The 23,939-nt window shown below is 32.1% G+C and overlaps 1 protein-coding gene across 1 annotated transcript in view; it reads left to right on the plus strand.

The window, feature by feature from the left end:
- The window catches only part of LOC127719131 (von Willebrand factor D and EGF domain-containing protein-like), a 72,539-nt gene extending 53,608 nt beyond the window's left edge, over positions 1-18,931 (plus strand). Inside the window, exons 22-29 of the mRNA XM_052225156.1 lie at positions 6,874-6,969; positions 8,198-8,293; positions 10,174-10,365; positions 11,511-11,606; positions 13,905-14,003; positions 16,076-16,171; positions 17,614-17,705; positions 18,687-18,931. Of these exons, the coding sequence (XP_052081116.1) occupies positions 6,874-6,969; positions 8,198-8,293; positions 10,174-10,365; positions 11,511-11,606; positions 13,905-14,003; positions 16,076-16,171; positions 17,614-17,705; positions 18,687-18,701 (782 nt within the window). The 3' untranslated portion in view covers positions 18,702-18,931. The remainder of the gene's footprint in view (positions 1-6,873; positions 6,970-8,197; positions 8,294-10,173; positions 10,366-11,510; positions 11,607-13,904; positions 14,004-16,075; positions 16,172-17,613; positions 17,706-18,686) is intronic.
- Positions 18,932-23,939: the final 5,008 nt, after the last annotated feature.

The following is a 23,939-nucleotide window of genomic DNA, read 5'->3' on the forward strand; positions in this document are numbered from 1 at the left end:
ATCAACGTGAATACATTATTACTAGTGTAACATTGTAGTAATACAATGAAGAACAAAATTGATATAAAGTTTAACTATTTAATATCAGCAATATAGTTGCTATGGTAACAACACAGTTAACATTTCTTCTATGTATGACTAAATTACAGAAATTTTTCACAAGATGGAATCTACAACTATTGTTTGTGTATTCTTTTACCTTGAATTACCAATATGAGTATTGTGTGTACTTTTATGTAGTCTGTTGATAAAAACACAAAGAAGGTATAACATATTACGTACTAGTATACAGATAATATATGAATAAAGTTCGCAATTTCATAAACTATACATTTCAACAATTACTCAACCTTATTAAAACTGAAATATTCTTAGCACGTTTATCTTTATAAATTTTTCACATGTTCTTCATATCAAATTAAGAAATATAATGCGCAAATCCCCCCCCCCCCCCCCCTTTTTTTTTACCTCAACCTTCCTTTTTTTAAATGTTGCCAAGGTTACAAGTGCTACATCAGGAGATAGTGTATCAGATTAACCAAACTGTTGATTAAGAAACTCGTCTTACTAGACTATGATTATTATTTTTTTAAACAACAGTTATCACAAATTCAGGTATTATGTTATCAATAATAACTATGCCAGTTTGGTGTGACAATTCAGTGTTCCAATTTACCAATTTAACTATTGCAATAAATGTCTTCCCTTCTATATTCGCCATCTGCAGATACACATGAAACTTGAATTAAAATCATTTCAATTGTTGTTTAAGATTTTCCGTACTGAAATTTTCAAAAATTAAGTTTCCAAATATTAGAGTTAAAACATATTCATTTATAAATATGTGAAAGGGAAAACAAATATATGAGAAATGAAATGAGGATAATTGAGCATGATTGAATATTAAATATAATGAAAAAACTTCTGAAGTATCACCATTAAAATTTTTTGAAAAAATCTCAGTCAAGCCATCATATTTGACATGTGTTTTTTGCTTAAGAAATGTTAAAAGAAGTAGATATTAAATCAGGCAAAAACACTTTTACTGCTTTTTTTTTTTTTTATAAAATTGACAGTTGTTGCTAATATTCCACATAATGGTACCCTGATATCGACGTACGTCAGTTTTATTCCCAACAATGACATACAAAACAAAAATGACATTATACTATATGCCCTATATGTCCAAGTAATTGTTCAGTAAAATACAAATGTTTAATGTTTACTCCTCCGGTTCACTGTCACTATCATCAATGATTTCTGGCTGATTAGCATCATGGACATAGTCCCTCCATTGCTTTGCTTGATTTCCTTTGCAACTTTGATGCCAGTAAAAACTTAGAAACCATATCACTGAGGAAATATGACTACAAGTGCCAACAATTCGAGCACCGTCCTTGCAAGTACAGTACCAAGCCTTTATGCAGCAGTCATCGTATGTAATCCATAGATTATGCGATTTGCTGCTTGTATGCCTGCTTGCCATTCTAACCCTAATGAGTTGATGTCCCTGTTGCATGACTTCATAGTATTCGTCATTTTCTAAATGTTCCTCTGTATAACTCTTAGGTAGTTTAAGCTGGTATACACCGAGCATTATGTCCCTGATGTCCTCCTCCGATAGCTTCGGAAAATCTTCAACTGAATCGTTGCCATCTATTTTTTACCACCTACCACTTCTGGAATGTAAGTTTTCATTTGATACCCGTTCCATGAGCTCATTTTTCTTATTTGACATGTAAAGCATTTTTGCACCTAAGAGTAGGTCTTCAGTTTCATTACCAGCATTAAGTGGTGGTCTATACTTATGACATATGGCACTGACAAAACGTGTATATTCACCAGCATATGGTATAAGGGAATTGGGTAATACTTTGTCAAGCAATCACCACTGCTTGATTCTACCATTAACTGACTCAACAACCCAGCAGACCATTGTTACTAGACGTGTTGTGTTACCGTCTTCAACCGAAAGTTGCTTCTCGTTACGTTTAAGAAAGCTTGGCATTTTAATTTGAATACCAAATTCTTCTAACAGGTCGATACTGTCTCAAAATCCCCAATCAACTACAACAACATCATTTGTTTCAAACCATTCCTTTAATTAATGCTCTCCAAGTTATTTTTGAAAATTGAGTTTAAAATTTTGGCATCATTGTTTTGCTGTTACAAAGGTAGGGTCCAATCACACTTACAATGTATCCTGTAGTAGAGGCAAACATCATTGGCTTAATCAGGTTGCGGTATTTGTGCATGCTATATGTACTACGTTGAAATTTAAATTGTCCACTCTTTTGTATGTAAATATAAGTACCATCAATTACAAGTATTGCAGTTGTGTTTGTGATATCACCAAATAGTGTTTGTGCCAGTGGACGAGTGTGGTTTTATATAACACTTTCTCGGATCAAAAATACATGATCAAAACCTAAATATTTTAGTGTAAAGTGCTGTTTAACTGCATCTCTTGGTGATGATATAGCTTTCCTGATAGAATCTTTGCTTATATTAAACAGAGTTGCTAATATCTTATTAGACATCCCCGAACGAAGTTTGGTAAAAAATATACCAATGCATGTTCTCATGCTTCGTACTCGGGTATCTCTTATAGCTGAGTTTGGAATGTGAGAACATAAGTCTTCAAAATCAGTTATTGTTAAGCCAGTCAAATTTCCAAAGTCTGTGTCATTTAAAGAAGAAGATTTATCAAATTCAATTCTAGCGTTTTTATTTTTTAATGCATGTTCTCTAATTGTATCTATCAATTCAAGTAGTCCGCTGCGATTGAAGTCAGAAACAGTATACACACTTGTTATGTCTTCGTAAGCTTCTTTTGTAAATACTTCAGTACATAAATGACGAGGACAGCACCGTGATCCGGCAGGAATAATTATATTCTTTCCCAAAAATGTGTTAAATCGTGCCTCTTGGGTAACAACCATAAGTTTTGGACCATGCTTTTTGCAAAGACAACATTGTGCTTGACATTCAATTGTTGAAGAAATAGGAAGCGATATTGATAAAGGAGAACTTAATTTTGCTCTTTTAGGTGCGGATGGTGGCATAAAATCAGGATCATTTGTATTTGTATCAGTTGTAAGAACAGTTGGTGTATTTACTTGAGCTTGCTCTTCTCTGTAGTATTTCCGTCAACAAGTATCACAGATAACGTCATCATCATTAGATAAAACAAGGAAACTCTTACTGAGAAAATTGTGCAGATTTTTATTTGCTTCTCCACACAAAGGTCTTCTTTTTCCGGGTTTTGTTCTTTTTTCACACAATATACATTTAAAATCTTTTCGTCCCTTTCTTATGTTGTCCATTCTGAAAAAAAAACATACATAAGAGGATACAATTAATATTTGGTACATTCAATTGCAAATTCTATTCAACTCCTAAACAATTTCATTGCAATCTTTTTTTGTTTAATATATATGTGTTAACTGTATTTCAAAATCTAACGTTAGCCTGTGCTAAAAGAATAATGGTGAAATAACATGATTAAATTTAATAACTATAATTGTAAAAAAGAGAATAGAAATAACCATGTTTATGAATATAGGCGGAATATATTTTACAATGTGTTGTGCAGAATAGCCATATTAAATGGCGAGGTGAATGAATAAGACAGCAAACCAACTACAGACAATACCAGAACATGTTCGACATTAGACAAGCCCGGCATTATAATGACTGTTCAACTTAAATTGCTGTTTTAAGTAACAGTCATGTTGAGGTTTTATGTTTGGTGTTTGTTATTTACATAACACAAAATTTGGATCAAATATAACAGATTCCTTTTAAGATGAAACTCTGTCTTCCACTCTTCTTACTAGCGTAGATTATGCAAGCCAGTGCACCAAAATTTTCACAAGATTTTCCATAGTAGAAATAACATTCTAAGTTGTCAAATTCATTTCTGTGTTTGGTTATATGAATATTAAATGAATGTATTGATGTTTAAAATCCAGTGGCAAATATTTCATACATTTTCAGACTATAACATGATGTGTTCCATATTTTGTACTTTTACTTCTGGATACTGCGCATACATATGTAATTTTAAATCTGGTTTCGCAATGCTTTTAATTGAACTATGAATCTTCTTCACTCAATATCAAATAATCGATTGCATAAAATTATATAGATACTCACTCATTTTTAATTCTACAAGGAAATTATCATGTAATAATTTAGGTCCACTGTCTGCAGAATCCATTTATGTCTAAAAATTTAAAAAAAAAAACCGTCTTAATGTATATTGGTGCATATTGATTTTGTTTCTTTTTTTTTATATCTATCATGAAAGTCAACAGACGGAACTTTCCTCTTTAGCACATATACCATTTCTTCATGGGTAAAACACATGCAAATCTATCCATAATAATAGTACATGTAGCTTGAGAATTAACAATTAACAAAGTTTGGGTATATACTTTTATTTATCTTTTTTTTAAATTGTTTGTTGTTTAAGGTGTCTTTACAATATTATTGATAAATGATAATATGATTTAAAACGACAAATGTAAAACATTACGAAACGAGGAAAAAATAATTGGTCCTGATGAGACTCGACCGTAATTCCTTAGCTTACTGACATAGCGTGTAGGCGATATGAACCACACTGCCACATCAACTACATGACGTTAATAACTCTTATTTATAATTTTGATTCATAAAAGGACGGAACAATATTATTTCGTTTTCATTTCTTTACTACTTATTTACGATTCAACTAAATTGTTTTTATCATTGATATGGCCATTTCATTATTGTTGATTGTGTCATGGTCTAAATTATTTTTGTTTTACCAAACAGACGTGCAAAATGGAAAATGAAGTTTTCGTCTGCTGTGCCGTGGAATTTTATACGTGTTTTGTAGTTTGTGTTCCGTTTTACTTAATTTTGAATAATTTGGAGCAATTGAAAGAAAATAAATCATAGAATTAAAATTTTGTTTTTATTTTGCTTTTTCTTCAGAGATAATAATATGAAAAGACGGAAGAACTTTTTACGTGACATGTTCAGGGTGTAGTTTATGCATAACTTACCTTTCACGAGGTACAAATTCCACCATTTTGAAAAATATGATCGCATCTTTTAAATTATATTAAGTTCTTTCAATTCTGTCTGGTAATAACGAATGATACGCTGATTTCTATTCCGCTATAAAAAGCTTCTTAACAACAGCACCAGTAAAATTCCGTGCGTCAGTTCCGTAATCACTTACAACAAATATACGCAAGGGCTAGGCTATGCTTGAGAGGCTATGTTATACTTTAATATGAAGAAAACACTTTGTTATTTACTGATCTTTACTTACTATAGCCAAACTTTATTGTTATCAACCATTGACAAAAAAATCTGTTAAAAAAAAATACATCTGTTCCTGGTCAACTCTTAGTCTGACAATTGCGTACCGATAAATATGAAAAACAGACGATAATCTTAGAATTTTGATGCCAGTTTCAGCAAGTTTTTAATTAAAATTCAGTATGAACGCAGCTTTGCCCCATGAAAATATTTCAACACAAGATGCTTTTTGTTGATATTATTGCTCTGACAAAATATTTTGTTGGGGCAAGAATGGGCTGGTACTTTTTTCGTAAAAAAACTTAGTGAAAATGAGTAAAAAATTGCGAAAATCCAGCAAATATGCACGTGAAGTGATGTCAAAACACGGCATTGTGTAGTCATAACTACAGAAAAACATATGTCCAACGGAAAAAGAAAGCCATACACATACAAATAAGTAGAATTTGAAAAATTCTCAAAATTGAGGCCAATATTGGCCATTATAGCCCCTTCTCCTTTGCCAGGTTTTCTGCTTTTAAATTGGTTTTTTATTGGTACAAGTGCAAAGACATGACATCATCACTTAATTTCATTCTTGAATTTAGGAAACTTGACATTTTTAGACAAAGAAATATATTATCTTGCTTTAGAACATAGGAGGGTCTGGAGTCTCTGGACGGGGTGTACAGAATAGAGAATAATGGGCCAATACTGCAGAAAAATGGGCCCAAAAAATAAAGAAAAGAGAATAACAGAGTGCTAAATGAAAAAAAATGATAATAATAGGCAAAATTTATAAAGAATAGAGAAAAATGCCTTAAAAATGCAAGAATTCAGAATTTGAGGACCCTCAGCCAGACCCTTATATAGAGTTCTGTTAAAAAAAACAAAATAGTTGTTCATGTACCTTTTATTATTTTTATGCCCCTCCTATGATAGTAGAGGGACATTATGTTTTCCGGTTTGTGCATCTGTTCGTCAGTCCGTCCGTCTGTCCCGCTTCAGGTTAAAGTTTTTGGTCAAGGTAGTTTTGGTGAAGTTGAAGTCCAATCAACTTGAAACTTAGTACACCGGTTCCCTATGATATGATCTTTCTAATTTTAATGCCAAATTAGAGTTTTTACCCCAATTTCACGGTCCACTGAACATAGAAAATGATAGTGCGAGTGGGGCATTCGTGTTCTATGGACACATTCTTGTTGTGACTGAGATTAACAAATGTTACCCTAATGTCTTTAGATTTTTAAATGTATGAACTCAGACTGAAAATTCTTGAATATTTTTTTTAAAGTCAGTGAATAACAATCAATTTAATTGGATATTTTTTTCATTTTGAAATTCAACCCGAAAATAATAAGATATGGTATCATTGCCAATGAGACATATATCCACTAGCATCCAAATGATGCAGAAGTTATCATCTAAATGTTACTGTACTGCATTCAACAATGAGCAAAACCCATACTGCATAGTAAGCTTTAAAAAGCCCAGAAATGGCAAATGTAATACAATTCAAACAAGAAAACTGATGACCTGGTTGATCAACACAATAACGACTCTTTCTTTTACTTCTAGCTATATGTAGAGTCAAGTGTCAGAATGAAGGCTTCTGTTACCAACCAGACAAGTGTTTTTGTCCCCCTGGATACACAGGGCAGTATTGTGAAACAGGTAATGTTAAAGATTAAACAATTAATTATAACTTCAGGTCATAGAAATTTCTGGTACGATTATCATACTCAGACTTAGAATTCAACCAATCAAAATTCTGGATTTTGTACTCAGAGTACTAAGAATAGTTTTATAACTGAGATCTCAGGACACTTAAGCGTATTTCTGCTTAGCATTGCCTGAATAACCATCTGACTAAAATGTACCAATTTAATCTACTGCATTCAGTTCGCTTTCATTTTATATCTTCATTAGGAACATTTCAAGTTGTATATATTTGTTATTTGGAAGAGATTTTTTTTTTAAATCTATAAAAATAAATGGAAAAGTAAAACCCTATAATTATCCTTTCATATGTAAGGCCAGGGTTTTATAATTTGTTGGTTTACGGATATGCCAACCCTATTTTTTCCGATTTGCAGAATGAAAAAAAAATTGACATTTCATGCTTTTTTATTCCAGCCGACCCTAACAAATACATTATCCCTGAAATTTAAATAAAAATATTCTTTTTTATGAAATTAAATGCATTAAACATTGGCGGACAGAAATGATTACATATTGTGTTGTAAAAAAAATAAAAATCTAAGAATAATCTGTAGGTTTACGTATCTAAAAAATAGACAACCATAACTGACCTTGAAATGTTGTTTTGGCAAATAATTTTGCAGAACGAAACCTGTGTTAAAAACCCATTACAATAAGTTCGTTTTGCCTTTTTTGTCATAATTCTGTAAGATTTATCATCTCCAAACTCAAAAGCAATAATATTTGGAACTAAAATTTAAGAAATGATGACAAAATAGCATACCAAAAATATTGTTAGCAAGCTGAAATATATATTTTATTTTTTACATATTTATGTCTTGTAAGATATTTTGTTTTCTTTTTTTTTTCCGACCGACCGACCCAAATTTTTCATGTGAAAAATCTGTAAACAAACAAATTTAAAAACCCTGGCCTAAGTTTTAAGAAAATTTATGTTACATGCATATAGTATAAACACTTTTTTTATTTTAAAATTCAAGTATGTTATTGCACAAATAGTCGTTATCAAAATCTTTTTAATGTGTAAATTGCTAATTAAAGCAGGGGATTGATTAGCAAACATCAAAATACCAATTATATCTATGTTGCATTTTTCAAAGTATTTTTACATTTAATAAAGAAAAAAAGTTTTGGTTTTATCTGTCTTAAGATTTTAATTTTTTTATTATTTTTTTTATAGAGTTATGTCCCAGTGGATGTGCTAATGGTGGATCTTGTCTTGGTAAAAACTTATGTGCCTGTTTATCTGGCTACAGGGGTCATAGGTGTGAAATAGGTGAGTTGCGGGGAGAAAACTTATGTGCCTGTTTATCTGGCTACAGGGGTCATAGATGTGAAATAGGTGAGTTGAAGGGAAAAAACTTATGTGTCTGTTTATCTGGCTACAGAGGTCATAGGTGTGAAATAGGTGAGTTCAGGGGCATGTAATTTATGTTATAAATTGTTGCCTTAGATATGATATGGATTAATTCTCTTAGATAGAGATTATTGATGTAGAATTATGTTGACTCATTATTTTTGGCGGGATATTTGCTTATTCTGGATCAGTTTTATGGAACGGACTACCATATGAAATGTGTAAAGTGCAAAACACTTTTTGTTTTAAACAAATTATAAAACGATACTTGAGGCAGTTCTAATATTCAGTCTTGAAATGATTGCAACTATTACATTTTTAGAATTTATGATTTTGATTTGTATATAATATCTATTTACTACAAGCACTCTGTAACTGTTTTATATGTTCTAATGGTACATGTACACTGAACTATCATGACTATACGATTGTGAACTGACTATGTGTTTTAAATGTTGTATGTTTGATTTTTTTCTCTTATTATTATTTTTTTTTACTTGTATTGTATATGAGGGCCTCAGCGAAGATTAGTAATTGTAACTAACTGTGTTTACCCTCTTTAAATAAAGAATTTATTATTGTTATTATTATTATTATTATAGGTTAACCACACATTTAAATGTTCAACAAGTTACAAATTTTCTATAGGAATGGCTAAACCATGAAATCAAATATCCACAAAATTTGCAACTATTCCTCAATCCACGAAAATTAGTACCCACAAAAATAAAGGAATCTGTTTAGAGGAGTTCATTGTACATGCATATGACACATGTGTCTGTAAATTAAGAAATCAAGATGGTTGAAAATTTGTCAATAATTAGTATAAAATAGATCTTTTGATTCATTCAAGAAAATATGACAACAGCATCAATGTTTGACTTATCAGTAGTTACAAAAATTGTTGGGTCACCATTCCCCGTCTTATCTACCTTTGAATGTGACTATATATGTAACAATTTTCACACTAAAAAAAAAAAAATACTCGATGGGTAATTTTCCAGTAAGAAGTTCCTAAAATGTAACTCTGTTCTCCTTGGCATTATTTGACAATTATATGCTTGGGACCACTTTTAACCTTTTTTGGTAAGGGTGAGCAGCTGGAACATCCAGTATCACAACATTTTCATATATTTTGAATTGCAAAAATACTTACCCAAACATATATTTTTTGACAAAAATATATCTATAGTGATCATGATTACGCTTTTGAAGGAAGAGATAAATAGATTTGACAAATATCTGATGTATTTAGAACAGAGGTTTTTAATTGCAACATTATTATTTATTATACTTCATGTCAAAATGCCAGACTTTGATTGGTTAATACGAGGGAGACAATTTGCTCTATTACCCTTCACAGAGATGCTTGCTCAAGTGTGCGCTTTAATAAATACGGATGATTGTTATGTACAAGAAGACATAGTTTATTACTTTGAATTTGAAATTTAATAGAGAGTAATAACAGAACATTCAGTATAATAAATTAAATAACACATAGCTGAGAGGGTGATAGAGCAGATTGTTACCCCTCAAAAAGACATTGTCAACCTTGGCTTCGCCTCAGTTGACAATGTTTTCTCGGGGTAACAATCTGCTCTATCACCCTCTCAGCAATGTGTTATTTATATAATATTTCACCTTAATTTCTCAACCTTATCATATATAAAGATGCTGGAAAAAACTACCTATTTCAGTTGCTGATCCCTACCGCCTGTTACATAGTTAGTGGCCCCAAAGATTGTAGGGTAGAGAGATTGCTGGAATATTCAATTTTTGTATATTTATATTTTTTACAGAATCTTGTTCTATAACCTGTCTCAATGGTGGAACTTGTGTTGGATTTAACCGATGTCGGTGTACAGAACAGTTCAAAGGAGTCTTTTGTGAACAAGCTGTGTGTGAACAAGACTGTATTAATGGAGGTGTGTGTGTCCGTCCAGGGGTTTGTTACTGTCCCATGGGATACCATGGCCGTCAGTGTGAAAATGGTTTGTTTTTCTCAAGATATGTCTGTTTATTTTGAATAGATAAATCTCTGCAAACGTCAGTGAAAATGGTTTGTTTTTTCTCATGTAACGTCTGTTTATCTTGAATTGATAAATCTCGGCAAACATTTGAAAAAACATGGGTAAACCTGACAGATCTAATTAAAAAAGCAACATTTAAGAATTAAAAAGAACATGCAATAAGTAATTGTTACAGGCAAATACTGAACTCTATGGAAACATAATAGCATTAAAAAGAGTAACCTGAATAATTCAGTTCCTCCACATGATCCATTTTCTCACTCTCCAAGGCCTGAACACTTTATAAAGTAGAATTTTTATTGCGCTCTCTAGCTGAGAGATCCAAATACCCTGTAACTTACTATTATTGAGATAGGTAAATCCTGAGCTTATTTAGAATGACTAAATGATGAGTTTTCATGGACTAGGCCTTGGGGCATTAATGTAGCCATTGAAGAGCGTTGGAATATAATGACTGAATTATTAGGGTTACAAAAACACAAGTACAGACTAAACAACCACAAAAAGCAAAAAATTCAAACAGTTACTGAAAGCAACCATTAATTTAAATGTTCAACAAAGTACACATTTTCTATAAGCTTATATGTAGACTTTGGCAAAACTACAAAATTAAATACTCACAAAAATACAATTTTCCCTCCATCCAAGAAAATTGGTATCCATGAAAATAAATGAATCCCCAGTAATTAGCATACTGATATGAAATCATGCATTCTTACACTCTAATATTGGTGGTTGTACTTCAATATGCTTTTAATTTAGAAAGGTTTCAAAGAGTACAGAAAGACAAGATCTTACGCAATGCCCAAAACAAATTTGTACAGATATTCAATACAGAAAAACAATTTAGATTCACAAATTTCAGGCATACAGGTTGAGATTGCAAAAATAGATTTCTACAAGAGCTGCCTGTAAACAGTAAATAAATTTAAAGTGATTCCTAAGGTTGATCAGCCTTTCTGACTTGTTCAGTAAAAATTGGTTCTGTCTTGAAATTGTTTACTTTTTCCAGCATTAATTGATAAGAGTTTATTTTACCAATGTCATTTTGAAGTATTGAGTCCTCCAGAGTCACTGAAATTGAAAATACAAGTTTTATTTTTCAGCATTCTGTTATCCTACTTGTGAAAATGGTGGTTACTGTGTAGCAGGGAACCAGTGTCAGTGTCGTCCAGGATTTGCAGGATTACAATGTCAGTTAAGTAAGTATTGTAACCTTGGTGAAGGCTGTCATCCAGAGTTTGCAGGTTCACTTTTCAATACAATTGATATTGTAACAAGTGTAACTGCTGGAATTCAGGGTTCAAGGGGTCAGATTGGCAATTTTGTAAATATTGTTACATATTCATACTCTTGCTCCAAGGGGTATACTGGTGTTCCTCCTCATCTGTCCATCCATGTGTATGTCAGTCTCTCTATCCAATGAATTTTTTTCTCATTTCAACTGTCACCGAGCGAAAGCATCACTATCTTTTTATTTGGATAAATTCTTTATTTTAGAAGACTATTAAGACATGTACAATGATGTGCTTCTGCTCATGTAGAATCTAAAATAGGACATTCATAATATAAAATGGCATATTTCAGCCACAAAGATTATTAAACAGAAATTTCTTTATGCCCCCGCTGCAGCAGAGGGGGCATTCAGTGTTACCCTTGTCCGTCAGTATGTTCGTCCATAGTTTTACGTCCAAAAATGGTTTCTGTTCTCTAACTTTAGTTTGCCTCAACCAACTGTTATGATACTTATACACAATGCTTATTACCACAATACACAGATCAAGTTGGCGTCACCTTTACCGTTCTTGAGTAATGTCGTTTATAACGTTATATGCAAGCAGGGCATCATCTGTGTCCCATGCACACATTCTCCATTTATTTTTATAAGTGATGCATATTATGTTCCAAAAAATTGACAATATATTTTTGTCTCTCTATCACAGAATGAAAGACATAGCATAAACTAGGTGTGTAATGCTCTATATTTCTAAAGTAAACTAGCTTGATATTCCACATCTTGTATACAGTTGCCTTATGGTTCTGAATTTTTTATCTGGCATATGTCCTTTGTTGTTGACTTCATGGTTCAGTGACTACTGTAAAAAGGCTATATAATTTTTTATCAGATGATTTTATCAGTTGTGAGTATGAGGATAATATATCTGGTATCATTGCAAGGTGTACTTATAAAAATAAGAAGATGAGGTATGATTGCCAACGAGACAACTCTCCGCCAGAGATCAAATGACAAAGAAGTCTTAAACTATAGGTCACTGTACAGCCTTCAACAATGAGCAAAACCCATAATGCATAGTCAGCTATAAAAGGCCCCAAAATGACAAAAGTAAAACAATTCAAACAAGAAAACTAACAGCCTGATTTATGTACAAAACAATGAATGAAAAACAAATATGATATACAGGTCCTTTTAACAGGATTCAATTTACTTTGGCTTCATTTTCATGGTTCAGTTGTTAAGTTTTTGTTTTACCTCTAGTAAAAACTTACCTTAAAAAGATTTTCAACATAAAATTCAATCATGATCATTTAAGCAGGTGAGACATTTAAGCATGTGCACTCTAGTTAGTCCCCTACTGACAAAGTCGAGGGGGACTTTAGGTTTGCACTCCGTCCATCTGTCCGTCTGTCTGTCTGTCCATCTGTCCGTCTGTCCATCCGTCAGTCCGGCAAATCAGCTTTCCACACTTTTTTTCTTCGTTCTTGAAGATATTGATTTGATATTTGGTATATAGTTTTATCATGACAAGTTATAGATCAAGTTCGAATTTTGTCCCGGTCTGATGATTTAGTCCAGAGTTATGGACCATAACTCTGGACCATATCTAATGTAAGAGTACTATGTTAAACCATATGTCTGTACAAAGGGAGATAACTCATTTTTTAAAAGACATTCTTTGTTAAATTATTTGAAGAATTTTTTGTCAGGTTTGTTTGTTATTTAGTATAAACTAATTTTCTGAATGCTATATATATAAAAAAAAAATTATGAAGAGAAATCCTTTAATTAGATAATAATCTATTTTTATTAATGTATATATTTCAATACATTACATTGTGTAGATAAAAGTTGTTGACATTTTATAGATAAGTTACAAATCTATATTAGTTTGTGACAAATGAAAGAAAAAATATTTGGAACTATTAATTATATTTGATTATAATTTGAAAATAGATATACACTGTATTACATCATATCTAATTTTAGAGAACTATTAATCATATCTAATGTTTTTTTCACTCATATAATCAGTTTTCCACACTGTTTTTAGTCATGCTTGAAGATATTGACATGATATTTACTTTTTGTTTACACCATGAAAAGTTATAGAACAAGTTAACATTTTGTTCCAGTAAATGAATTTTTACCCGGTAGGGGACTATGTATTGCCATGCAATACTCTCAGAATGCTTGTTTGATATGTGTTTTCTTTTAAAAGTGACATTTTTATGATCATTGTATTTATAAATTTATCTTATAGAATATTGCTTGAAAAATATGTGTCAGAATGGCGGAAGATGTGTTGGACCTGGAGCATGTGTTTGTAGGGCGGGATGGGAAGGCAAATATTGCAGAAGACGTAAGTTTTTACGAATTGTTTAATTTTGATTTCATAAATCTAAATCACAAAATATGATTGAAATATTTCTTTCTTTTCACAACATTTTATATGAAAATAGAGAGAGTGCTCTTCAGCACACAGAGAAAAAAGTTAGAGTTCACAAGCTCTGCATCATAACATTATTTAAAAATTTTGAATTCCATATGGTCAATTTGATATTATTTCATCATCTTGAAATAAGATAATCCAAGACTTAAGACAGGAAAAATAGTAGTATAAAATACCATTTCGACTAAGAGATCTAGAAAATGCATGTTTTCTTCCATTTATTGTCAATCTCTATGCAAGAAGACCTGTTAGAGAAATGCCTATGTAACTTCTCTGTTGGAGAGTTGTCTCATTGGCAATCATACCACATATTCTTATTTTTATGTAAATAATCCTGACTATTTAGTACAAATGCATTTGTTACAAGTAATTAAGAGAAGCAGTCTTTATAAGGAAAAATCTGTTTGATATTAAAGTTGTTACTTGTGAATCAAGATTATCATTTTACCTTAACTTTTATTCAGTTGTGTCTTATCTTTACATTTATTTGATAAGTTATTATACCCCACGCAACGAGTTGCGGAGGGTATAATGTTTTTGACCCGTCCGTCCGTCCGTCTGTCTGTCCATCCGTCTGTCCGTCCGTCAGTCCGTCAGTCCTGTTTCTTGTCATCTCAACTCCTCTCAAACAACACAACAGAATTTCACGAAACCTTTTTAGATAACAAGGACATACTATGTAGTTGTGCATATTGACAGGAAATTACAATTCAATTATTTTTCTAGGAGTTACGCCCCTTTGAACTTATTAACTTTAATGTACTACTGCAACAGTTTGTCATCGCAACTCCTCTCAAACCACACAACAGAATTTCATGAAACCTTTTCAGATAATAAGGACATACTACATAGATGTGCATATCAACAGGAAATTACGATTCAATTTTTTTTCCAGGAGTTACGCCCCTTTGAACTTATTTGCCCAATATACTACTGCAACCTTTTGTCATCGCAACTCCTCTCAAACCACACAACAGAATTTCATGAAACTTTTTCAGATAATAAGGACATACTACGTAGATGTGCATATCGACAGGAAATTACGGTTCAATTTTTTTTCCAGGAGTTACGCCCCTTTGAACTTATTTGCCCAATATACTACTGCAACCTTTTGTCATCGCAACTTCTCTCAAACCACACAACAGAATTTCATGAAACCTTTTCAGATAATAAGGACATACTACGTAGATGTGCATATCGACAGGAAATTACGATTCAATTTTTTTTCCAGGAGTTACGCCCCTTTGAATTTATTTGCCCAATATACTACTGCAACCTTTTGTCATCGCAACTCCTCTCAAACCACACAACAGAATTTCATGAAACCTTTTCAGATAATAAGGACATACTACGTAGATGTGCATATCGACAGGAAATTACGATTCAATTAATTTTCCAGGAGTTACGCCCCTTTGAACTTATTTGCCCAATATACTACTGCAACCTTTTGTCATCGCAACTCCTCTCAAACCACACAACAGAATTTCATGAAACCTTTTCAGATAATAAGGACATACTACGTAGATGTGCATATCGACAGGAAATACGATTCAATTATTTTTCCAGGAGTTGCGCCCCTTTGAACTTATTTGCCCAATATACTACTGCAACCTTTTGTCATCGCAACTCCTCTCAAACCACACAACAGAATTTCATGAAACTGTGTAGATAATAAGGACATACTATGTAGATGTGCATATTGACAGGAAATTATGATTCAATATTTTTTTCTGATACAATTTTTTTTTCTTACAATTATTTTATTTCTTCAATGACAATGTGGGGACGTGGGGTATGTGAGCAAGCTCACTAAGGTTCTTTCATTTTCTGTTGTTTTGGAATAGAATCTACAATAGAATTTTGATTTAAAACAATTTAATGATATTTAAAAAAAAAGTGAATTCCTTAAAGCATTCAAAGATAAATAAACTTGAGAAACAGAACTTATTTTGAAATATCTGAAGATTCAAATTTCATTTCAGCTACATGTCATCTTGGTTGTCAAAATGGTGGCTATTGCTATTTACCGAATAGATGTCGCTGTCCACCTGAGTACTGGGGACCATTTTGTCAATTTCGTAAGTAAATTGCAGCTAGTAAAAAATTTTAAGTAATTTAATAATTTTATAAAACAAAACTTGATCAAGCAATGCAAGTTTCAGATAAAATTTAAATTTCCCATAATTCATGATCAAATTTCCTATAAACCTCAGATAATATTCAAGTCAAAATAAATCAGGTGTTACACATCATTTATACATGTTAGGTTGCTGTCTTATTGATCTTAATTTTACCTCTTCTTTTACCATATGCTAAGGTATGTAAATGGCCAAAACCGTTCAAGTATTATGAATCCCTCTCTCCCCCTTCTGCCTAAAAAAATGGGAGAATGTTGATGTAATAAAATATCGTTCAGATTTTTTTTTTAAATTGAAAGGTTTTAGAGCCCTTGTGTAAGAGGTAGATGTAAATGTATTTCTAGAAGCAAACATTCAGATTTGTTTTGAATTTTAATGAATAATGATTTTGACATTTATAAAGAATTGCCTTAACACTTTTTTCCTGGGACACCCTTAAGATTGCTGCCTGTGATGCTAAGAGTAATTTTAATCTTACTATAAAATGTAGTTAATTTTCTTTAAAGATTAAATATGATGAACAAATTGGATTATCTCCCCATAGTGATAAAATGTTGAAAAAAAATTAAACAGAGTCATCTTGCATAAATCACCTAAATCACCAACAGTGGCCAGCACACAGGTTTTTATTTGGAAAAAAATAACTTGAAAACTATATTCCACTGAAAATAAATGTTACTTTATTCAGTCATTAATTTTAATTTTACACTAGTAATTTTTGAGGCCCTTTATAGCTTGCTGTTCGGTGTGAGCCTTTATAGCTTGCTGTTCGGTGTGAGCCAAGGCTCTGTTTTGAAGACCGTACTTTGACATAGCTATAATGATTTACTTTTATAAATTTTGACTTGGATGGAGAGTTGTCTCATTGGCACTCATACCACATCTTCTTATATCTATATAAAGACTTAGTTTGCCAAATCTACTAATTTTATTGGATATTGTGAATTTTTATGTCAAAAGATATAAATGCCATTCAATTCATGTTTATCAAACCCTTCAGCAATAAAAAAATGGCACTGAAAGTTCATTAATTAATCAAAAATTATTATATGCTGCTGTACTCTTTTTCCTTTAATTCTAAGAAGAGTCAAGAGAGGGACAGAAGTACCTTTTTTCAGGATGTCTGCATTGGGCCTTTATTTTTGCAGGAAATTCGGGTTTTATACTTAATGGGACTTTGGAATTGATGAATTATTTTTGGGGATCAGGGGAATAGTGTTTTATTTTTTGGGAATTTGGGATTCAGCATTTATTTTTGTGGAATGTTGAGCTCAATTTCTTTTTAAATCAATACTTCCTCAACTTAACAATTGTCTTTTTTACTCAAACTTTTACTTCCAAAAATGTTGTTTAAAGTCAGTAAACTTTTGATCTATTTTTAGCCTCATGTTACCCTCCTTGTGGATATGGCAGTCTGTGCACGTCGACAAATTACTGCACATGTCGTAAATATTATACAGGAAAATATTGTAGAGTAAGTATTGGGAGTCAGAGTAAATATTAAGGAAAGATCCAAAGTTTATGCAGTGTTAAAACTAGAGTTTAACCAAGTGGTAAAGTTGAAGTCATTCCTTTTAAAGTCTTACAAACATCATTTAACATTAGTATCTATGGTGTAGGAGTAGACTGAAAAGTGTGGGGGGGGTCTGAAATATGTTGACTGCATACTACTATTTGCTGAAGTGACCTATGGTTTTATTGGCATTTCAGTCTTATTAATGATCATGGGGTTTTATTGGAAAGATTATTTGAACATATCAAAGGTAAATGTGAGATTTTGAGATGCTACAAAACTCACATCTCCCAAAATCAAGATTGTTTCTTTAAGATATGAAGTTATGTTCATAGAAACATGCCATAGTTATCAATAAAATGCCACAAAATTGGGAAAATACCAAGCAAATAATATGTAGATTAAATATTGTTGCTTCCTATTTGCTATGGTAATCTTGTGTTTTATATTTTTTTTTATAATCCCTTAGATGCTGTAAACTTAATCACATTATCTGTGTTTTCTGCATTTTCAAAAAGTTATGTCATAGCAGGTGATTGTTCCTTTTCCTCGTTTTACAGAAATGTGTACTGGCGTTTTATTATTTTTTTGGATACAAATATTTCTCGATTTTGTAGGTATTGGCTAACCATGAATTGAAATGTTAAATGAAGAAAAAAAATTCTATGAGCTTGTATGCAGACTTTGGCAAAACCTCAAAATCAATTATCCTTGAAGGTACATTTTTTCATCTATCCACGAGAATCGGTAACCACGAAATTTTTTGATAAAAGGTGATATAGGGTATATGTCACTGAGACAGCAACCATACAACATCTAGAAGAAAAGAAACAATAGATATCTTGACTACTGAAAGTACAAAAATGTGAATTATGTGACAGCGTTTATTAAAGGAAATCCTTGAAACTTTTTAACTATAACTTTTACTTGTTTTCATTGCAGAGAAGAAAAAGATGAAATAGTGACCTTTCCAAAGAATTCCAAAACATTCCAGATTAAACTACGTTATGTGAGGCACGAAAATATGAGTCGGTTTTTTCTCTAAGAGACAGAGCCAAGATTGTTTGTCTGTTGGTTAATACTCCTGTATTGAATTAACAATTAGGCAGAAGAAATATTTGCTGGTTTGACCATACTGAGTGTGCTTGTTAATCAAAGCCAAAAATCTACACCTTATACATATCTTGTTTTTATCTGTACCATAATTATTATTATATCCCAGGTCCTAAGGAAGGATGAGATACTGGGTTTACATTGGTCCCTCTGTCAATAACAAATTTAAGACCCATCTTTTCAGCATTTACAATTCATAGCCACTTGATCAATGACACCAAACTTAATCTGGTTAAGCCTTAGGATTTTCAGGGAAAAATCATTAAAGATACCAGGCTTATACTTTTGTCTACAAAAGACTCATCAGTGATGCTGGAATCATAAAAGTTAAAAGGCCAAATAAAGAATGAAATTGAAGAGCATAGAGACCCAAAATTCCAAAAGGTTTTGCCATATATAACTAAGGTAATCTCTTGCGCCCCCGTAAAATTTGCAAAGCATGGGTTGTCCTCAGCTTAATACAGAATATTTCGATAATTTTACCTCAAAAAAAGGTAATTTGTTTTAGATAAAAAAAATTTAAGTTTGCACCCTCTAACCTAAAATTCTGGATCTGCCCCTGGTTAATTTATAAATATGACCAGGTTTTCATTTTCTACAATGTTCTACTTCCTGTTTGCCAAAAACTAGTGGTTGTTTCATTACTAAAGCAGATACATCTTTTTGATTTATAAAGGTATTTTGTAATTCAGGTTGAAAAGACATACATTTCATGTCATGTAACAATCATTATGAATTCATTCTCACTGTCATGATCTGTTGATAAATGTCTGAAATTGGATATTTTTTGCTTTTACAAATTGTCAGATACCTTTCATTGTTTCATTTATTTCTATATTGTAAAGTTCTGAAGATTCTGGGCCACAGTCATTGTAAAACTAGTTAAAAGCTACATAAAATTTTTGCTGATTTAAAAATTTTTGAATGGTAGTATACTTTCAAAAATGCAGAATATATAAAAGAGAAGTTAGGTTATAAGGCCACTTTTTATGCCACTTGAAATAAATAAAAATAATATGTTTTAAAAATCTATCAAATATTCATAATATTGTCACATATCAGCATTTATAATTATGTATAATTTCATATTTGCCTTAGGCATTGTTATAGGGCTTCAAACTTCTTGCATTTACTTAGTGCAAAAGTGTCAAAAGTATCAAAATAGCCCAATTTTCAGATTATGTCATGAATATATACGAAAATATATTTTGCTGCAAGATGTATACTATATTAAAAAGATGTCAATGTGTGTAAAATTTTTATTTTGGTTGGCTTAGCTCATAACTCATTTGTCTAAAAAAGCTATGGGCAGAATGACCCTTTAAGGTCAAATATATCAATATTGACATGTTTATTCTGTTTGGATTGTTTTACACTAGTCTTTTTGGGGCCCTTTATAGCTTGCTGTTCTGTGTGAGCCAAGGCTCCGTTTTGAAGACCGTACTTTGACTTATAATTGTTTACTTTTTACATTGTGACTTGGATGGAAAGTTGTCTCATTTGCACTCATACCACATTTTCTTATTTATAATTATGAAATCATAGTGCCATAGCAAGTGCACTAAATTAACCTTGTTCAAATTGTAGTTGTAAAATTTAAAATTGCTTAAGTCTAGGTCATTTGGATAATTGTCTCATTGGCAATCATACCACATCTCCTTATTTTATACTGTTCATTCATCAAGAAAAATTAACAGAATTTGAAAGGTTTGAACAATTCTACTATTTTTTGCAACATCAAGGCCAAATGATTGCTTGTATCGTACCTCCTTCATTAAGCTTGACCATTTAATCAAATGCAGGGCTTCTTCGGTCAAGTGGTCTAAGTAGTTTCCCTACAGCCATCACTAGCCTGTCAACACAGAGGAACCAAGCTGGTGGCAGGTGCATTTGACTCCCATCTTAAATGACTGAATGCCAGTCAAATGACATGCTCTTTAGTAATAAATTAATTTAAAAGAAAAGAAAAGAAAGGTTTAGCTGCTGACAGGTTATTATGCTTGTGTAAAAGAAGTTTTCAAAGTCAGTTGAAGGGAAAGTGTTTTTCTGAATTTAATGGTAAAAAAAATAACAAAAGTTTCTTTAAATTAAAATTTTCATGCAAAGTATACAAAATATATTTATATAAATGTTAAAATTAAGATAGATCCATATGCTTGATTTTGAGATATTAGCATTTAAAGAAACAATTTTTTTCCATATAATAAATTTCTTGAGATTTTGAATAAATGAAACAAAAAAGTATAGAAGAGGGTCTGTATTGGGGGAGAGGATTGTGGTGGTGGTGGTGATGGGTGAGGGTTCTATCAAGACCCTAGTAGAAAAACGGCAAAATATTTTGCCAAATGAATTCTATAAAACATATCTTTTATAAGGAATAAAGAGAAATATAGTATTTATTTAACTTAATTTTGTTTTATATTCAAAATAAAAATAATTCTGAGGTTTAACTATTATAATTAAGTATTGGCAATTAGTAGAATCTGTTATTAGCAAACTTCCTTGGAAGGAACTAAGAAATATTAAGTAGATTTTTTTGTGCACTTATGTTTCTAGAAAGTGATTATTTTGTGTATCATGTGTAATTTTCTTTTTTTACCATATATTACATTTATTTACTTATTTATTGAACGTTTTCTGTTAACTAGTCATATTGGTTTACTTTTATACATTGTGACTTGGATGGAGAGTTGTCTCATTGGCACTCATATCACATCTTCTTATATCTATATTCATTTACTTATAACCATACAATTCAGGATAAGTTTTATTTTCATTGTATATATTAAACTACATGAATGATTTTCATGTAATAATGGGTATGCTTGGCAGAAGCAGATTTAGGGGAGGGGGACAGGCCCCAATTATGGAGCTTCAGTTATGGTTAATGCATAGACTTTTTTAAGTCCAGCTTCTAACGTCTTACCATTGGGCTAGCCCCCCCCCCCCCCCCCCCCCCCCCTTAATTTAAAAATCCTGGATCTGCACCTGCTTGGAATAAAAACAAACACTTTATTCAAAAGAATAAGATAATGAAAATCTGTGATGATTCATGTACTGGTGTTAGTATGTATAATATATATATATATATATGATATTACAAATTTCCTAATTATATGTTTATTCAATAGTTGAGACTTATTTTTACTATGAAAAAAAAAATACGTTAAATTTGTATTTATTAAATAAATTTGTGAAAATATGATGTCTGTTCAATTGAATTCAGTTTGATATTTATTTGAATGTTTGGCTTTGAATGCTATTAAAATATAAGTTTTTATTGTTGTTTAGACTGAATATTATAAGAATATATAATCTGGTTTATAATAGCTAGGATTGTCCTTGGTTTAATATAAATAGGAGTTGTGGTATGATTGCCAAAGAGACAACTATCCACCAAAGTTCAAATGGGGTTGTTATAAATTCTTGACATCTGCCAAAAATGTGAAATCTAATCTAAGTGTAATTGCAAAAATTTTATGAAGGAAAATCGCAGTACTGGAATTATGAATGCAAATTTTTATTATGTTTGCCTGGTCAGTGTGTTAAAATGATTTCCTGGTCTTCACAAGTGCCTCACATTGTGTCGTAGAATTTGACTCATTACCATCCTCACCAAACACTGCAGATGACACTTTCTTTATATGAGATGCTGACCATTTTACAGCACTTAAAATTACAACTACCTTTTTATGCAAATCTGTATTTCCAAAGATTTATTTCAACTGCTATATGCACAGGCACTTGTTTTCTATCCATGGCAAGATCTACTATCCCTATATCCCTACTGATTGGTGACCATACAGTACAGCCTTCAATGATGAGCAAAACCCATACCAAATAGTAAGCTATAAAAGTATTATATGAACTTATTTTGTCATAATTTGGCTTCTAAAAATCAATAAAGTCATATAATTATATCATTTCATCTCAGAAGTATAAAAAAACTTTGGGTGTTTTGAGAGACTGGCATGAAATGAAAGTATAAAATACAAATCACCTGTGCTGCACATTTGTCCCCCTTGAGTCAACAGTGCTACACATTGGTTCCTTACAGATGCCTGTACTACACTTTGTCCCCTCTTGAGTCAACTGTGCTACGCATTGGTACCTTAGAGATACTTGTACTACACTTTGTCCCCTCGAGTCAACTGTGCTACACATTTGTCCCTTAGTGATACATGTACTACACTTTGTCCCCTTTTGAGTCAACTGTGCTACACATTTGTCCCTTAGTGATACATGTACTGCACTTTGTCCCCTTTTGAGTCAACTGTGCTACACATTTGTCTCCTTTGAGTCAAATGTGCTACACATTGGTCCCTTAGAAATACTTGTACTACAAATTGTCCCCCTCTGGAGTCAACTGTGCTACACATTGGTCCCGTAGAGATACCTGTACTACACATTGGTCCCTTAGAGATACCTGTACTTCACTTTGTCCCCTTTTGAGTCTACTGTGCACATGTGTCCCCCTTGAGTCAAATGTGCTACACATTGGTCCCTTAGAGATACATGTACTACACTTTGTCCCCTCTTGAGTCAACTGTGCTACACATGGATCACTTAGAGATACCTGTACTACACATTGGTCCCTTATAGATACCTGTACTACACTTTTTCCCCTCTGGAGTTAACTGTGCTACACATTGTCCACATGGAGTCACCTATTATACACATGTGTTACACTTGATCCCGTCTTGAGTCAACTGTGCTGCACATTTGTCCCCCCTTGAGTCAAATGTGCTACACATGGATCACTTAGAGATACCTGTACTACACATTGGTCCCTTATAGATACCTGTACTTCACTTTTCCCCCTCTGAAGTTAACTGTGCTAAACATTGTCCACATGGAGTCACCTGTTATACATATGTGTTTGCTACAAAATAGTTGTGCTACACGTTTGTTTCCATGGAGACGGCTATGCTACATATTTGTCCCTCAAGAGACATGCAGCTGTGCTACTCATGTGTTCCCTAGGAGACAGCTGTGCTACATATTTATTGGCCAAAAACAGCTCAGCTATATATTTGTCCCTATTAAAGACAGATATGTTACACATTTGTCCCCTTAGAGACA

This window comes from Mytilus californianus, unplaced genomic scaffold, assembly GCF_021869535.1.
Source record: "Mytilus californianus isolate M0D057914Y unplaced genomic scaffold, xbMytCali1.0.p SCAF_10, whole genome shotgun sequence".
In the NCBI taxonomy this organism is placed as follows: Eukaryota; Metazoa; Mollusca; class Bivalvia; order Mytilida; family Mytilidae; genus Mytilus; species Mytilus californianus.